At 34.4% G+C, this 15,630-nt stretch overlaps 3 protein-coding genes across 13 annotated transcripts in view; all 3 read right to left on the bottom strand.

Annotated features, from left to right (window-relative positions):
- Window positions 1–491, bottom strand: part of nf1a (neurofibromin 1a) — a 70,170-nt gene extending 69,679 nt beyond the window's left edge. For all 11 annotated transcript variants that reach the window (XR_009266086.1, XM_058744865.1, XM_058744859.1 and 8 more), the window contains exon 1: window positions 207–491. Coding sequence is in view for 10 of the 11 variants with exons in the window: in XM_058744865.1 (XP_058600848.1) it covers window positions 207–266 (60 nt within the window). In the remaining variant the exon portion in view is untranslated. The remainder of the gene's footprint in view (window positions 1–206) is intronic.
- A 5,099-nt stretch (window positions 492–5,590) lies between these two features.
- LOC131520697 (galectin-9-like) lies at window positions 5,591–7,936 on the bottom strand. Its single transcript, XM_058745127.1, has 7 exons — window positions 7,843–7,936; window positions 7,563–7,648; window positions 7,236–7,443; window positions 7,008–7,127; window positions 6,795–6,883; window positions 6,152–6,308; window positions 5,591–5,737 (listed from the first exon to the last, which is right to left on the bottom strand). The coding sequence occupies exons 1-7, from the start codon at window positions 7,858–7,860 to the stop codon at window positions 5,591–5,593; spliced, it is 825 nt and encodes a 274-aa protein (XP_058601110.1). The 5' UTR covers window positions 7,861–7,936.
- Window positions 7,937–8,889: 953 nt separating this feature from the next.
- Window positions 8,890–12,646, bottom strand: LOC131520606 (galectin-9-like). The gene is made up of 7 exons (XM_058744967.1): window positions 12,531–12,646; window positions 12,187–12,272; window positions 11,861–12,068; window positions 11,534–11,650; window positions 11,342–11,430; window positions 11,081–11,237; window positions 8,890–10,693 (listed from the first exon to the last, which is right to left on the bottom strand). Exons 1-7 carry the CDS (start codon window positions 12,567–12,569, stop codon window positions 10,538–10,540), a joined length of 852 nt encoding a protein of 283 aa, XP_058600950.1. The 5' UTR covers window positions 12,570–12,646; the 3' UTR covers window positions 8,890–10,537.
- Between the last annotated feature and the right edge of the window lie 2,984 nt (window positions 12,647–15,630).

Genomic DNA, 15,630 nt, shown 5'->3' on the forward strand with positions numbered 1-15,630 from the left:
CTGCCCAATATTTGACTTTTGCTGCCAAATATAACACATCAGGCCTGAATCAAGACATGCACGTATTGTATTTGGCCAGTGCAAAGCCCAAAGCCACCAACCTCGCATCTTCCACATAAACAACGCGTATGCGTGCATTTGCATCGTTTGCATGCCCGCTTTTTTGGCCTCGAAATGTCAAATCTCCCCACCGATGTTTTCTTTACCTGTTCGTCGAATCGATTAATGATGGCCTGGACCCATTCCACGGGCTTGTGCGCCGCCATGCTCAGGCGGATGCGCGCGCCGCTATGTCTCCTATCAATCACTTTTGCGATCCCGATTCCTGCTCTTGATTCGCCCCGGATGCGCCAAATACCCCCTTAACCGCTCCGCAAAATAATCAAGGAGGAGAACAGAGGAGGAGGTGGAGGGAGGAGGGGGGTTTGGTTTAGTTTTTCACTTCAAGCATACTCCACCACGCCGCCATGACACACCACCGGAAGTTTGAATCCTCCTCTCTCTCCCTGGCTTCAGTCTGGGTGCTGCGCATGCGCAGAAATGCTATTGAAGAACTGGACCAGGAATATCTATCTATCTAGGCTATCTATCTAGGCTATCTGAGTTTTTGGTGTTTCTGGTAAACTGAATTACTTTTCTATGCACTGATTAAAAAAAAATGTTTTTAGATCTTGAAATGTGCTATTGTGTATGGTAGGCTACTCAGTAAATTAAAGTTCTATTGTGGTTTGTGCATTATTCAAACATAACAGAGCAGAGGTCATTCTGATTAAAATGTGTAACTATATAAATCCTAATAAAGTATAATCATCTGTTTTTCTTTAAATAATTAAACAAAGCTTCGTTGTATTCTTCGTTAAGAATTACAATGAACCATAAAATCATCTTAGAGAAATTAAAACATGAAATATTTCATATGAGCAACACATAAAAATGTAAATTCGTTTTCAAGAATCGGATTACTTTTTCCTTTAACAAAAATTGACAAACCAGTTGTAACTGTTAAACTAAATTAATTTGTTTAATTGTGTAAATAGAAGTCAGAAATAATTATCTAAAATAGTGAAACTTTATTGTGCTTTAGTATAGTAGTAATATTGGACGGATAGCAACGAAAGGCCGCAGAAGGCTTTAATGAGAAAGTAAAACAGACCTCTACTGCCACCTTGAGATCAATCTAAACACAACGTCAACAGAAAGCAGTATTAGTTAACCTACTTATAGTCACTAGAGGGCGTAAGTTTTATCATACATGAACAGGCTATATTTATTTTAAGACTTAGGCCCCACCAATTAAGTAAAAATTCAGTAAAAAAGATGATTTATTTTAAGGAGTAACAAGATTTTAATATAATGTCCTGCATTTCTCTATCTAATTCTATCTGCGAAATATGTCTTGCACCCCAAAGAGATTTTATCTGGCTGAAAAAATAATTTTTATTGGAACTCTGATCAATTTCTGATAAGAAAGCCATATTCCTTAATTTATGAAATAAATGATCATATTGTTCACTTGCCCTAAAACATCACACCATGAACATGTTTTTGTGGTTATTTTAATTATTTAATTGCATGGAAGTGAATATAATCATTAAACAACATGACAGCCAAGCAACCATTTCTCTTTTAACCCAACAATATAGGAGGAACAGATGGTACAGAAGGTGCTTTCTAACTTCACAGGTAATAAAAATGTTGTAAAAAGTCACTGAAACAGAAGCTACACACTTTTTAAAAATAGTCATTGAAACATTAGCTACATGTTACTATGATGAACAGATACTTACTGTTCATATATCATACTGACAAGCATATCTTATTTTAAATTTTTTTTTTTTGCTGGAAATATATTAAAAGGTTCAGTTGCATACACTGCACTATGAGATACAGCATTCCATACAATACTATCTGTTGTATAGGTCACTGCTCAGTTTGACAAAGGTTACTTTATGCATACAGAACATGTACTATATAGTGCTGTAATAAAAGGTGTGTGGTAGCATTCTATTGCAAACATAGTTGTGATTTCTTAGGACACCTATTTTAGTGATATCTGTCTGGAAGCTAAGACATTGCGTGTGTAACAATCACTTGCAGCACCTGTAAACTTCACAATAGTTAACATAGTGGCAGAAAAGAAAAGAAAAGTATGTGTATATGTTATCACCAGCAGAAGCTATTTCACAGTTGAATATTTCAAAGCCATGAACAAAAAAAGTATTTTTAAGCATAAAATATTAACTTATTTGTGGAAGTTTTAAATATGCACTTCCTGTGGATCCTTGGCTTCCACAAAAAACAACTGTAGACCTCCACAAACTTCAATAACATCGATGTCCTCCAGTTTAGTAAAGCAATGCATGTAAGTGTGTGTTTTCTGGCCATTCACTGACACATCGTACTGCTCTGCCTTGCAGGTGATTTTGATCTGAATCACACATTCAAAGCTGACAGTAAGATGCTTGCACTGATGTCACAAACAAACATCTTAAAGAGACAGTTCACTCAAATTAAATTTCTGTCATCATTTACTTACCCTTGTGTCATTCAAACCTAATTTGAAAATAATTTAATCATTTTTTGTCCATTCAACTGTGCAAAAATCTATTACTGTCATACACTGTCCATTTAAGCAGAAAAAGCATACATGTCAGTATGCCTACCTCAAAGAACTCTCCGTTTTTAAAAGGGATGTCTTGACACCTTTCTTCTGACCCCCAAGCCCCGTTCTCCCAGGTATTGCGAACAACTGCATTCTCCTCAAAAAGGCATACGTAGTGAAATGCAACCCCATACCTGTGGCGCAGATTAATCACAATCCTAATGAAGAATGGAACAGAAGAGTGGATATGTTATCATAAACATAAACTGTTTATGATATATTTGTACATTTACAAAAAAAAAATAATTTGAGTGAATGGAATATGGTGATTATAGACCATTAAGTCTTCCCCATTGGCACCTATCTAAGGAAAGCCATTGTATAATAAGCTAAATATTGGAAATCAATTTTCATTCAGCTAGTTCAGAAACAGAACAGTAGTGGACTAAATAAAGATTTTTGACTGTAATTTATGGCTAGTAAGTTAACAGTTTTTTTCTTTTCTTTTTTCTTTTTTTTTTTTTTGCAAATGAGTTTTTAAGTTATAGTTTTTCAGCTTTGGCATGAATTGCATTCATCTTTCAGAGTATATTCATTCTTTTTGTATAAAAACTATTACAAAACTGAATAAGACAGAAATTTGCTACAATTCTACAGTAGCACAATACTGTATTATATAGAAGTAATGCATGTCTTTCAGTTACATCTATACAAACTGCACAACGGAGGAATAATTTTGTACTGTAATGTAAACATGGACATAATATACTGCAGTGAATACTGAACAGCTGAGAGCCAAACATGGACTTATTGTATACCTGCTGTTAGTGTTTAAGTGCGTTATTTTATGAGTGACAAAGTGTGTTTGTTGAGTGACAGCTTTTGCCAGTTTTATGGAAGATTTGAGGTATGTGTGAAGTGTTTTTGTAGTTTTAATGCATTTTGTAGGTCAAATTTACTGCTGTGCCAAGATGGAGTTTGATAAATAGAATTAAAGTGACCAAATTGAGAAAGGTGTCCTAGCAATTGTGGAGAAAAAACAAAACAAAACAGTAAATTGGCAAAAGACGTGCCATAGTAATAAAAGAGGAGTCCTGCCAGTCATGTTTGGAGCTTGACTGAATGTCATTTTGGGTAATTTTACAGTCAAATAAATGGCTTTTAAATAAAGTATACCTTATATGCCTCTGTGGTGACAAGGATCTTGATGGTGAACAGTTGGCCTTGGAGGAGGGGAGACTTAGACCTGGGTTGATTACAATTACTATTCTAATTGGTGGGTTTTTGTTAAATGTGAGCCAAAATCATCACAATTAAAAGAACCAAAGACTTAAACTACTTCAGTCTGTGTGCATTGAATTTATTTAATACACGAGTTTCACAATTTGAGTTGAATTACTGAAATAAATGACATTCCACGACATTCTAATTCATTGAGATGCCCCTGTAATTGATAATAAGTGATATATAATTGCTAACAAGGGCTGGAAAGTAAAAAATTATTAAATGCCCATATGAGAAGGATGCAATACTAGCAAGAAAAAAAGAAAAGAAAAAAAAAGCAAAATTAAGGTGTGGCCATTGGTTAAGAAATGTTCATTGGGGCAGCAGGGTCACAGAAAAACAGAGAAAAATACTGCAAAAGACTTAGGTGGTAGACTAAATCAAGAATTAAACCATCAGAAACTCTTTACTCTCCAGTGCCACCTTTTTCCAGAACTGCAAACTACCTGGAGTCTCAAGAAGTAAAAGGTGTCAGGTTCTCAGAGACTTCGTTAAGGTCAAGAATCCTGAAACATGACCTCCACTTAATAAGAATCACAAGCTGATCTGTCATGAAATGAAATGAAGGCAATAAATAATTTTGTTTTAATATATCACCTATTGTGTTTTCATATAATAATATTAGATAGCTGTTAGAGTAATGAAAATTAAGCATACCACTACTGCCACCATGAGATCAAACTAAATACAACTTCTACAGAAAGCAGTGTTTATTATATTTAAACTACTTATGATCACTAGAGGGCGTGTGTGTCACCAAGAGCGTTTGAAAGGTTCAGACTATTGAACAATGCATTTATTTTTAAGACTCGAGCCCCACCAATTAATTCATTATAACCATTTAATTTGAAGGAATAGCACAATTTAAAATATCTTTTTGCATTTCTTGCTAAATTGTCCCTGTTACCTCAAAGATATTTTTACTGGCATTAAATTGGAACTTAGTTCAGATACTGATTAGAAATGAATTCTTAAATTGCCCTTAAAAATCACGCCACAAACTTGTTTAGATTATTTTAAATATTATTTTAATTGCATGGAAGTGAAAATAATCTTTATAGATGACGGCACCGTCTTTAAAAACAATATTGAAGGAAGATGTCAAAGTGCTGTAAGAGACTTTTTAACTATTTTGCTAATGTCAACAGCACTAAAATATTTAAATATTTTCACAAATGTTCTTTGCCTTCTGTCTGTAAACATTACTTATAGCACCTTAAATTTCACAATATTTAAAGATAACATTGATCTTCTGATGAAAATGCTGTTACTTCCACTTTGATTAATTAAATGTAGATCTATATTCAGCAAAGTGCAAAAGATTGCAAAGTTAGAAAGTTATATGTCTATCCCCCTGTTTCGACAAGGCTTAGTCCTGGACTAAAATGCATGTTTGAGCTGTTTTAACTGAAAGCTAGTTGCACTGACATATCTTCAAATTTGTCAGTGTGATTGTTTTGTCTCAAGAGGCACACCAGTAATGTTTTTTTTGTTTTTTTTTCCCTAAGGCACATTTATAAAAGCTAATTAAATGCAATAAATGAACTAAGATTTAATCCTGGCTTAGTCTAAGCCCTGTTTGTGAAACCAGGCCTATATGTTATCATCAGCGTAAGATATTTGCCCAGTTGAATTTTGCAAACCAATGAACAGAAAGTGTATTTTTAAGCATATATTAATTTATTTGTGGAACCTGGATCCTTGTTAGACGTGCACAAAAATCAGCTGCAGCTGTCCATAAACTTCAAAGACATCGATGTCGTCCAGTTTAGTAAAGCGATGCTTGTAAGTGTGTGCTTGCTGGCCATTCACAAACACAGCATAATGCTCTCTACTGCAGGAGATTTTGACCTGAATCACACAAAACAGTAAGATCATGTCACAAACAAACTTCTACTCCTAACTCTTAAAGGGACAGTTCACAGAATAAAAATGAAAATTATATCATCATTTTCTCGTCCTTGTGACATTCCAAACCCATAAGCCTTTTGCTCATTTTGCAACATAAATGAGATATTTTTTCAATATTCATTTAATATTCTTTTTAATTTTGTCCATTTAACAATGCTGGCTTTTTTCTTTCTTTCTTTTTTTTTTGTTTTTTTGTTCCAGAGATGGGTTTGGAGCAACATGAGGGTGAGCAAATGAATTTTCAGAATCAAGTAGACACTTCAGATTTGTATCAAACGTAAAAACCTATTACTGTCATACACTATCCATTTCAACAGAAAAGTAGGTACCATAAGGATGTGAGTATATGCCTACCTGAAATAGTTGACCTTTTATAAAAGGCACACCTCCACTCCTTTCTTCTGCCCCCCATTTCCCATTCTCAGAAGTATTGCAGACAACCACATTCTCATCAAAATGTGATACGTAGTGAAATGCGATCCCATACCTGTGGCGCAGATTAAACTCTACCCTTATGAAGAATGGACCAGAAAAGTGGATATGTTATCAGAAACTGTATGTTTGTACATTGGCAGTTTTTTTTTTTACATACAGTAAATACAATGTATTTTTTAAATACAATAAAAACAGTACTATTATGAAAATATTATTGCCATTAAAACAACCATTTTGTATTTGCATACATTTTAAAACCTTAGTGGCATGATCCTTCAGAAATCATTTTAATATGTTGATTTGTGGATCAAGAAACATTTTTTTTAATTATTGTTATTATCAATGTTAAAAACAATTGTACTGCTTAACATTTTATGGAAGCCAAGATATACTATACCATTCAATAATTTGTGGTACTTACAAAAAATATAAATTTAAAAAAGGTTATAATGCTTAAAAATAATAATTTTGGCCTTTTGGATGCCAGTTTATTGTATGTAAATGTGATTATGTATGTTTATGTAAAAAGTGTATTCTTTTATGTGTAAGGTTTTTATCTGACCTTTTAGAGTCAGTATTAGGAACTCCATAAATAAGAATGTTATTGCCAGGGTGTAGCCCGCCATTGATCAGGGTTTTGTACGGGACCACCTGTTTAGAGTAAAAGGATTCTTATAAAATTGTGTAATATAGAAAATATAGGGCTCAACAATATGAATGACAGTTCAGTTATCATATGCTTAATGGTAGTATATGTTGTTGTTTATTTTCTAACCAGAGAATTCTGGTAGCCAATGAACTCCAGCTTGATGTTTTGGTCCACTGAGATGGTGTTCACTCGAGTGATTGGAATACGGTGTTCATAGTCCATTACATGCTTCCCATTGGCACTTATCTATGGAGAGCCATTGTATAATAAGCAAAATAGCAGAAAACAATTATTGTTCTCATTCTGTACATCCAAATAAATGGCTAACTTTTAACTTCTACAAAGAGTGTATACCTTGTATGCCTCCTTGGTGACAAGGATCTCGATGGCGAACAGTTTGTCTTTGACGATAGGAGAGTCAGGCGTGGATTGTTTGGAGCCCCATGTACCGTTCTGGTAGGTGTTGTACACTACATGTGCACTGCCTTTCTCATAGCATGGGTTTATGTGCAGAGCAACATCAGAATCAGAATCAGAACCGCACTGAAGGTTCACATGTAATCTGCAGAACACAGAATAAAAACTGCACAAAACTAGCCACAGCAATGGTAACATTCCATTAAATAAGACACCATGATTATTAATTTGTCCTTTAAGAGCAACATGAAAAATAATAACGACCTGCTGGCATCTGGCAAAATTCGTCCAATTATGATAACACTCTTCCCTTCTTTCAAGCCTCCCTCGATTGACGTAACTGAGATTGTCTATATTGGAGATGCGCATATTGTAACCATATGCATTTCTGTTTTAAATATCAATGATAATAATGATAAATATCTGGCAGATAAAATAATAAAAGAAATTATTTTGACAAGATACACCAAATGCTGTTGAATACCTCAAACAGGTCTAAATATGCCTCAAAAACAGGTCAAACAGGTCTAAAAATATCACTTACTGGTTTATAAATTGCCATCCTGCTGTTCTGTTGGTTCTTATTCTTTAGCAGTCTCAATGCAAATCTTCAGCTGGGTATTCAAGACCAAGGCTGGAGCACCAAGGATGGTAAAGCATGATGTTGAGTAGCTTAAAAATAGCTGAGATTTTAATCCCGCCCATATATTAATACGTATTTAATTCACAATTATGGGAAGATACCTACCTGGAAATGATTGAAATCTACCTTGAAATATTGTCTGCCAGACAGCTAAAATGAAAACAACAGTAAAGGCAGATAACAGTAGTCCAGAGACAGTCATAGGCTACTGTTGGTGTGACAGTGATAATGTGGAACATGATGCCTGATAAAATGACCAAAAATGCATGAGGTGTGAGGGACACAAACATTGGTGGATATATATACAGTGGAATATTTGTGCTATTTGGACAGATACACCTGCCTGGAAATTACCCGGACGTGCTGTCTGCAAAAGAACTAAAATGCAAACCTGGATAAGAGCAGATAACAGAGATAATTTGACAAAAAATTGTCACTGGGGAGGGACCCCTTCAAAAGTGCCATATACAGTAGGTAGGCTCCTAATATCCTCAGGGTTAAAATAAGCATTCTAAAAACAGAGCGATTTTAAAACGACCTATATTCTAGAGACTATTAAAAAAAACGCAAAGAGCAAACACGTCCGTCTAGCATGTTTACATTGAAAAACAATGAAAATGTGGCACGATGTAATGGAAAAACGCTTCCTATATGAACCAACCCTAATTGTCTTCTCTTGCAGGCACATAGGCTAAGTTAAATCAAGCTGCAAAAGAGCCTAGGTAGATATAGGCCTACATGTCAAATACAGTTCAAGTTTGCTAAAACAAAAAACCTGCTTATCTGGGCTGGTTGGGAAGCACCAAAAATGTTTTCATTGCTATTATCAATAGCACCATTAATTTCACAATTTTGAATAAATGAAAACTTGGCATAATTAGAGACATTTTGGACAGATATATAAGGAATAGGATTCGTTGGAATATTTTGATATAATATGCTGTTTATTTGTGTTAGAAGTTTATTAGTTTAAACATGCAGCAAGAGTGATGCGAGTTTTGAGATGATTATATAGAAAAAGGCAACCATACTGTAATACCATATACAAAAGAGAATTGTACAGTAAACCAATAGTAAGAAGTGCTGTTCATGTTTACAGTCATACATTTTTCTGTACATCAAAGTAATAGTACTTTTTAACAATTTGCAATGCTTTCCCTTATCTTTCTTTTAAAAGTAACTTAAAAATTAAACATCACAGATCCCTGTTAAGCCTGCACTAAAGTCAGCTGCAGATCTCCACAAATCTCCAAAATATCAATGTGCTTGTGTGTAATGATGTGGATTGCAGGAGATGGTACCACACACAAGTAATAGCCTATTATTTTCAACTCATAATGACAGAAACAATAAAGCAATATGTGTTCATGGATGTATGTCTTATACTTGAAAAGGTTGTCCTCTTTGAAATGGCAAGAATTGATTCAAATCTTGAATGCAAAAAGAGTTAACTGAGAAAAACTGCAGGAATTATTGCAAAATGAGAAGGACAGAAAGTGGCCATCAAAGGTCATCAACACATGTATTCATGCAAAATATATATATATATTTTTTACTTTTTGCCAAATCCAAACCACATCAAACTATTAATTTAGTATGTAATCCTTTCTAAGTGCTATATAATTGTTTTTCAATACTATAGAAATAGCTAAAGTACAACAAGAAATCTTCAATGGGACAGCAAGATCACAGAAAAACAGGTTGAGAATACAAGATATGAACTGCAAAAGACTTTAAGGATTAAAGTGAAGAATTAGGTGTTAAATCAAGAATTAAACCATCAGAAGTAAAACGTGTCAAGTTCTCAGAGACTTCTAAGGCAAGGAATCCTGAAACATGACCTCCACTTAATAAGAATCAAAAGCTGAACTGTCATAAGATGAAAACCACAAATGTTTTAATATATCATCTTGTGTTTTCATATAATAATATTAGATAAATACTACCTCTACTACCACCATGAGATCAGTCTAAAATACAGCATCAATAGAAAGCACAATGAAGTAGCCTATTATTATAGTTAACCTATTTATGATCACTAGAGGGCGTTTATGTCATCACGACCGTTTGAAATATTCGGACTATTGAACAATATATTATTAAGTCTCAGGCCACACCAGTTAATTAATTAAAACCTACCAATAGTATGATTTTGTTTTTTTCTTAACACAACTATATTAGAAGAGCAGATGTCAAAATGCTGTAAGAGATTTGAACTGTTTTGCTAACGTCAACAGCACTGAAATATATATATTTTTTTACAAATGTTTTAACTGTATTTTAAATTACGCATTAAATTGCATCTGTAAAAATCACTTACAGCACCTTAGATTTGACAATAATTAAAGTTCCCATTGATCATGTGATGAAATGCTACCTCCACCTTGATTTAAATCAATATGTAGATCCATATTCAACAAAGTGCAAAACACTGCAGAAGTATTAGATATGTAGTTAGAACGTTATATATATATATGAATGTTATCACCAGTGGAAGATATTTGACCAGTTGAATTTATCAGACCTATTAACAGAAAATGTATTTTTAAGCATAAGATATATGAACTTGTTAGTGAAAGTTTTAAATGTGCACTTCCTATGGATCCTTGGCTTCCACAGAAAACAACTGTAGCTCTCCACAAACTTCAACAACATCAATTTCTTCCAGTTTAGTAAAGCGATGCTTGTAAGTGTGCGCTTGCTGGCCATTCACTGACACATCGTACTGCTCTGCTTTGCAGGAGATTTTGACCTGAATCAAACATACAAAACTGACAGTAAGACGAGGCTTTTGTTCTCATGTCACAAACAAACTTCTACTCTTAAAAATCTAGTTCACCTGAAAATGAAAATTCTGTCATAGTTTACTCACCCTCGTGTCATTCTATACCCATAAGCATTTGAATATTTTCATATTTTTGTCCATTTAACCATGCAGAGATGAACAAAAGTATTATGGGTTTGGAGCAACATGAGGGAGAATAAATGAATTTTCCTATTTGGGTGAACTATCCCTTTAACAGTATAGAGTGTACTTCAGATATGTATCAAACATGAAGCAATGCAAATATCTATAACTGTCATACACTGTCCATGTGAACAGAAAAAGTAGGTACCATCAAGATGTTAGTATGCCTACCTGAAAGAATTGGCCTTGTATAAAAGGTATGCCTTCAGTCTTTTCTTCTGGCCCCCAAATCCCATTTTCATTGGTATTGCGGATAACTGCATTCTCCTCAAAACGGCATAGGTAGTGAAATGCAACCCCATATCTGTGGCGCAGATTGATCGCTATGCTAATAAAGAATGGAACAGAAGAGTTGTCGGAAAAATGTTTAGTTAAATACATTTATGTATATTTATGATGTGTCTATGCAAGATAGAAAGGATTTTTTCTAACCTTTTACAGTCAGGGTTAGGAATTCCATAAATTACAATGTTTTTGTCGGGCTTTAGTCCATTGATCACTTCTTTTTTGTTTGGTGGCACCTGATTGTAGGAAAAATGACCAAAGTGTAAAAGGATTCATGAAACTGCATTATCCAAAAATTGAATTATATGCTTAACAGTGGTAATATATTTTTTTCCTGACAGAATTCTGGTAGCCAATGAACTCCAGCTTGATGTTTTGGTCCACTGAGATGGTGTTCACTTGAGTGATTGGAATACGGTGTTCATAGTCCTTTAAGTGTTTCCCATTGGCACTTATCTATGGAGAGCCATTGTTTAATGAGAATGAATGAGAATGAGAATGAGATTTATTGCCAGGTATGTTTACACATACAAGGAATTTGTTATAGTGACAGCAAAATAGTAGAAAACAATCATTGTTCTCATTCTGCTAGTACAGCCTTATGTTGGCATGGCATTATACATCCAAATGAATGGTTAACTTTTAACTTCTGCAAAGAGTGTATACCTTGTATGCCTCCTTGGTGACAAGGATCTCGATGGCGAACAGTTTGTCTTTGACGATAGGAGAGTCAGGCGTGGACTGTTCGGAGCCCCATGTACCGTTCTGGTAGGTGTTGTACACTACATGTGCACTGCCTTTCTCATAGCGTGGGTTTATGTGCAGAGCAACATCAGCCTTAGAATCAGAACCGCACTGAAGGTTCACATGTAATCTGCAGAACACAGAATGAAAACTGTGCATAAAACTAGCCATGGCAATGGTAACATTCCATTAAATCAGACATTAAGAATAATTTGTCCTTTAAGAGCAACATGAAAAATAATTCTCACCTGTCAGCATCTGGCAAAATCCGTCCAATTATGATAACACGCTTCCCTTCCTGCAAGCCTCCCTTGATTGATGTTATCGCGGTTGTCTGTGTTTGAGATGTGCATATACAGTAAGCATATTTATGCATTTCTGTTTTAAAATATCAGTGATGATAATGACAGCAGATAAAAAAATAATAAAATAACTTATTTTGAAAAGATACACTAAATGTTGCTGAATAAAATCCAGTGCACCCCAAACCAAAGGTCTAAATATGCCATAAACATTTCTGCATATTAATATACATGTATATATAAGTCACGGAAACCTCATTCTAGAGTCTATTATTAAAAATGTCACTTACTGGTTTATAAATTGCCAGCTGTTGCTCACTATTTGCCATTCTGCCAATTCTTGTTTTTCTGCCGTCAAAAATGCAAATCTTCAGCTGGGTATTCAAGACCAAGGCTGGAGCACCACAGATGTGAAAGCATGATGCTGAGTAGCCTAAATATTGCTGTGATTTTAAGCCCACCCATAGGTTATTTTGGGTAGATATGGAAATTACTGGAATCTACCTTGAAATATTTTCTCCCAGACAGCTAAAATGCAAACAAATGTAAAAGGCAGATAACAGTAGTCCAGAGACAGTCATGTAGGCTGTTGGCGTGACAGAGATAATGAAAAACATGATGCCTGATAAAATGACCAAAAATGCATGAAGGCCACAATCATTGGTGGATATCTAGTATTCACCTTTTTCTTGGCGTAAAAATGGGCGCGGCCATTTGTAAATTCTATGGGTCTAGCTTCCGGTCTCATCCACGTCCAGCTATTTTTAGCTGTGCAAACAGTTTTACTGTTTATTGCACGTTGTTATTCTCCTCGTTATTTACCTATAGTGGCTAATGAACCGGAAGTCTCACCCATAGACTTACTTCCGCGTTGAAGTCAATATTTCTGCTTGATATACCCATAGATATACAAATCTACGTATATAACTTGGAAACCTTGACATAGGCTATTGTCTGCCAGACAACTAAAATGCAAACATGAATAAGAGCAGATATCATACACTCTTAGAGGAAAAAGGTGAATAAAGGGTTAAATAAAAACGGTGTACCATTTGAAAGGGCATAAAATAATGGAACAGTATCAAAACCATTGAAATTCACAAGAACAACAATAAAAATAAAATTGATTACATAAAAAGAACTCTCAAACAAGCTGTCTTGAATGTAGTAATAAAAAAAGTCTTCATATCCTCATCTCAATTAGGCCTAACATTTATTTTTATTGATTGGTTCTGGTTCTTAGAAATATTAGTTTTTGGTTCTGAGAACATTCCCGAAATAGAGCTTTAAAGGGTTAAGAATGTTTAATGTTACCTAAACATTACATTTCAGGGACATTTCTGCGACCATGCTGCAATAGGCTATTACTTCAATAATCAGTATGAATTAAGATTGAATTCTTTCATGTCTATTTAAGGTTATCTCATCTGGAACATTCATCCATCACTGTACCACTGAAAACTGCCAAGATCATTTTCAAAAGAGTAAAAAAAACTATCTACAGTGTTCTAGGAGCATTTATGTTTTTTGACACAACGCTGCAAAAAATGCGAGACGCGAACACAAAGAGCAAACACTTCCGTGACCAGTGTTGCCAGCTTAGCAATTTTGCTGCTAAATTTAGCAACTTTTCAGACTACCCTAGCAACTTTTTCTTCCAAAAGCACCTAGCAACAAATTTAGCAATTTTTAAAATGTATTTGGCAACTTTTAGCAACTTTTGATAAGTGACTCCTAGAAGACAATAAAAAGACACACATTTTCCATCCAAATTACACAAAAAGAAAACCAAAGATGCCTAGCAGTACACAAATCACATGAATTGAGTTAGCTGCTATTTGCAATTCTTCAGTTTAATAATAATAATAACTGAATAATTTAATAATTGTTAATTTATGATACATTTGGTAGTAGCTTGTACTTGCAATTGTTGATCAGTTAGTACGCTGTAAGAAAAATGGAAAAGATAGGCTACTAGTAATTTTCCAGGACATTATCCATTATCCATTGTAAGCCTGTAACCCGAAAACACAATGTGTAATTTAAAATGCAGGTAAAAAACCAATACGGAAAATTCTTTCATATTAACATAGTAGATTGTGCCCTATTTTTACAGACCTTTCTTGGAGTGTAGCATACTAACTACTAATACAGTGCTTAAAGCATAATTGTTGAGAATGTGTTGTATTACTAGTTTACTAGCTATAAAAAAATAAAAAATTAAATTAAATTGTGTAAGTGTTCAATAATTCGATGTATTTTAAAATACAGTTATTTATATTTTAGTATTATATTATGCATATTATTTTACAAACAAATCTAAATTAACATTTTTTTTTTTTTTTCTGAGATTTGATGTTGTGACACAAATTTGCGCCGTGATTACGCATTGACAACGTCATTTAGCAACTTTTAGCAACAAGTTGACCTTCCTTTAGCAACTTTCTCTGAAAAATAGTTGGCAACAATGCCTTCCGTCTAGCGCATTTAGAAAAACAATAAAGTGTCCCAGTGGGGTGGAAAAACGTGTTCTGTGTAAACCAGCCCTCAGGAGGAAAAAAATAACGCAGAGGTATCAATTCCTTGTGTTTGTTCCTCAATAAAAGCTACCGCATGTGAGTTTTCAGTGACCCATTACATTTAGCAAATTAGAGAAGTAAGGTCATCTTATTAATTTCAACATTCTGAAGCAATATTAGCCTAATGAAAACAAGTGCATGTTTGCGTGAAACTATCGTCAATGATCTGCTTTTACAAATAATGAATACAAAATGTTACTGTATTTTATATCTTTAAGTCTTTTGCCCATACGGAAAGGTAATATATTCACATATATGTGAAGCACTGTTAAATTTCGAAAATATATTTTAAAAATTCAACTAGAAGAATCAAAGCAAAAAGAAAAAATAAAGCAGCTAGAAGAACAGCATAAAAGAGCTCTTGAAGTTGAGTTAAAAGAATTAGAGCGAATTCAAGCGCAAAAATATCTGAAAGAAGCTCAAGCTAAACTGGAAGTCTACAGTCAAGAAGTTGAGAGGGAAAAGGCTAGTTTGTCCAAAGATTGTAGCAGTTCAAACGGATCAGAATCAGATTTTTCTGAAGTATGGAAAGGCAAGAAACGTTTGAAAAGGTGTGTCATGAAACCAAAAAGGCAACAGTTGAAGCATCAGCAACTGATATACCTCTTCTTGTTCAAGCATTTCAAGATCGCATGTCTATGAGCAAGCTGCCGGTGCCAGAACCTCCTGTTTTTACAGGTGACCCCATTCATTTCATTGAGTTTAAACAATCCTTTATGGCACTTATTGACAAGAAAACCATCTCTTCTGCTGATAAGATGTTTTATCTCAAGAAATATGTGAGTGGTCCTGCTAGAAAAGCTTTAGAAGG

This window comes from Onychostoma macrolepis, chromosome 15, assembly GCF_012432095.1.
Source record: "Onychostoma macrolepis isolate SWU-2019 chromosome 15, ASM1243209v1, whole genome shotgun sequence".
Classification (NCBI taxonomy): Eukaryota; Metazoa; Chordata; class Actinopteri; order Cypriniformes; family Cyprinidae; genus Onychostoma; species Onychostoma macrolepis.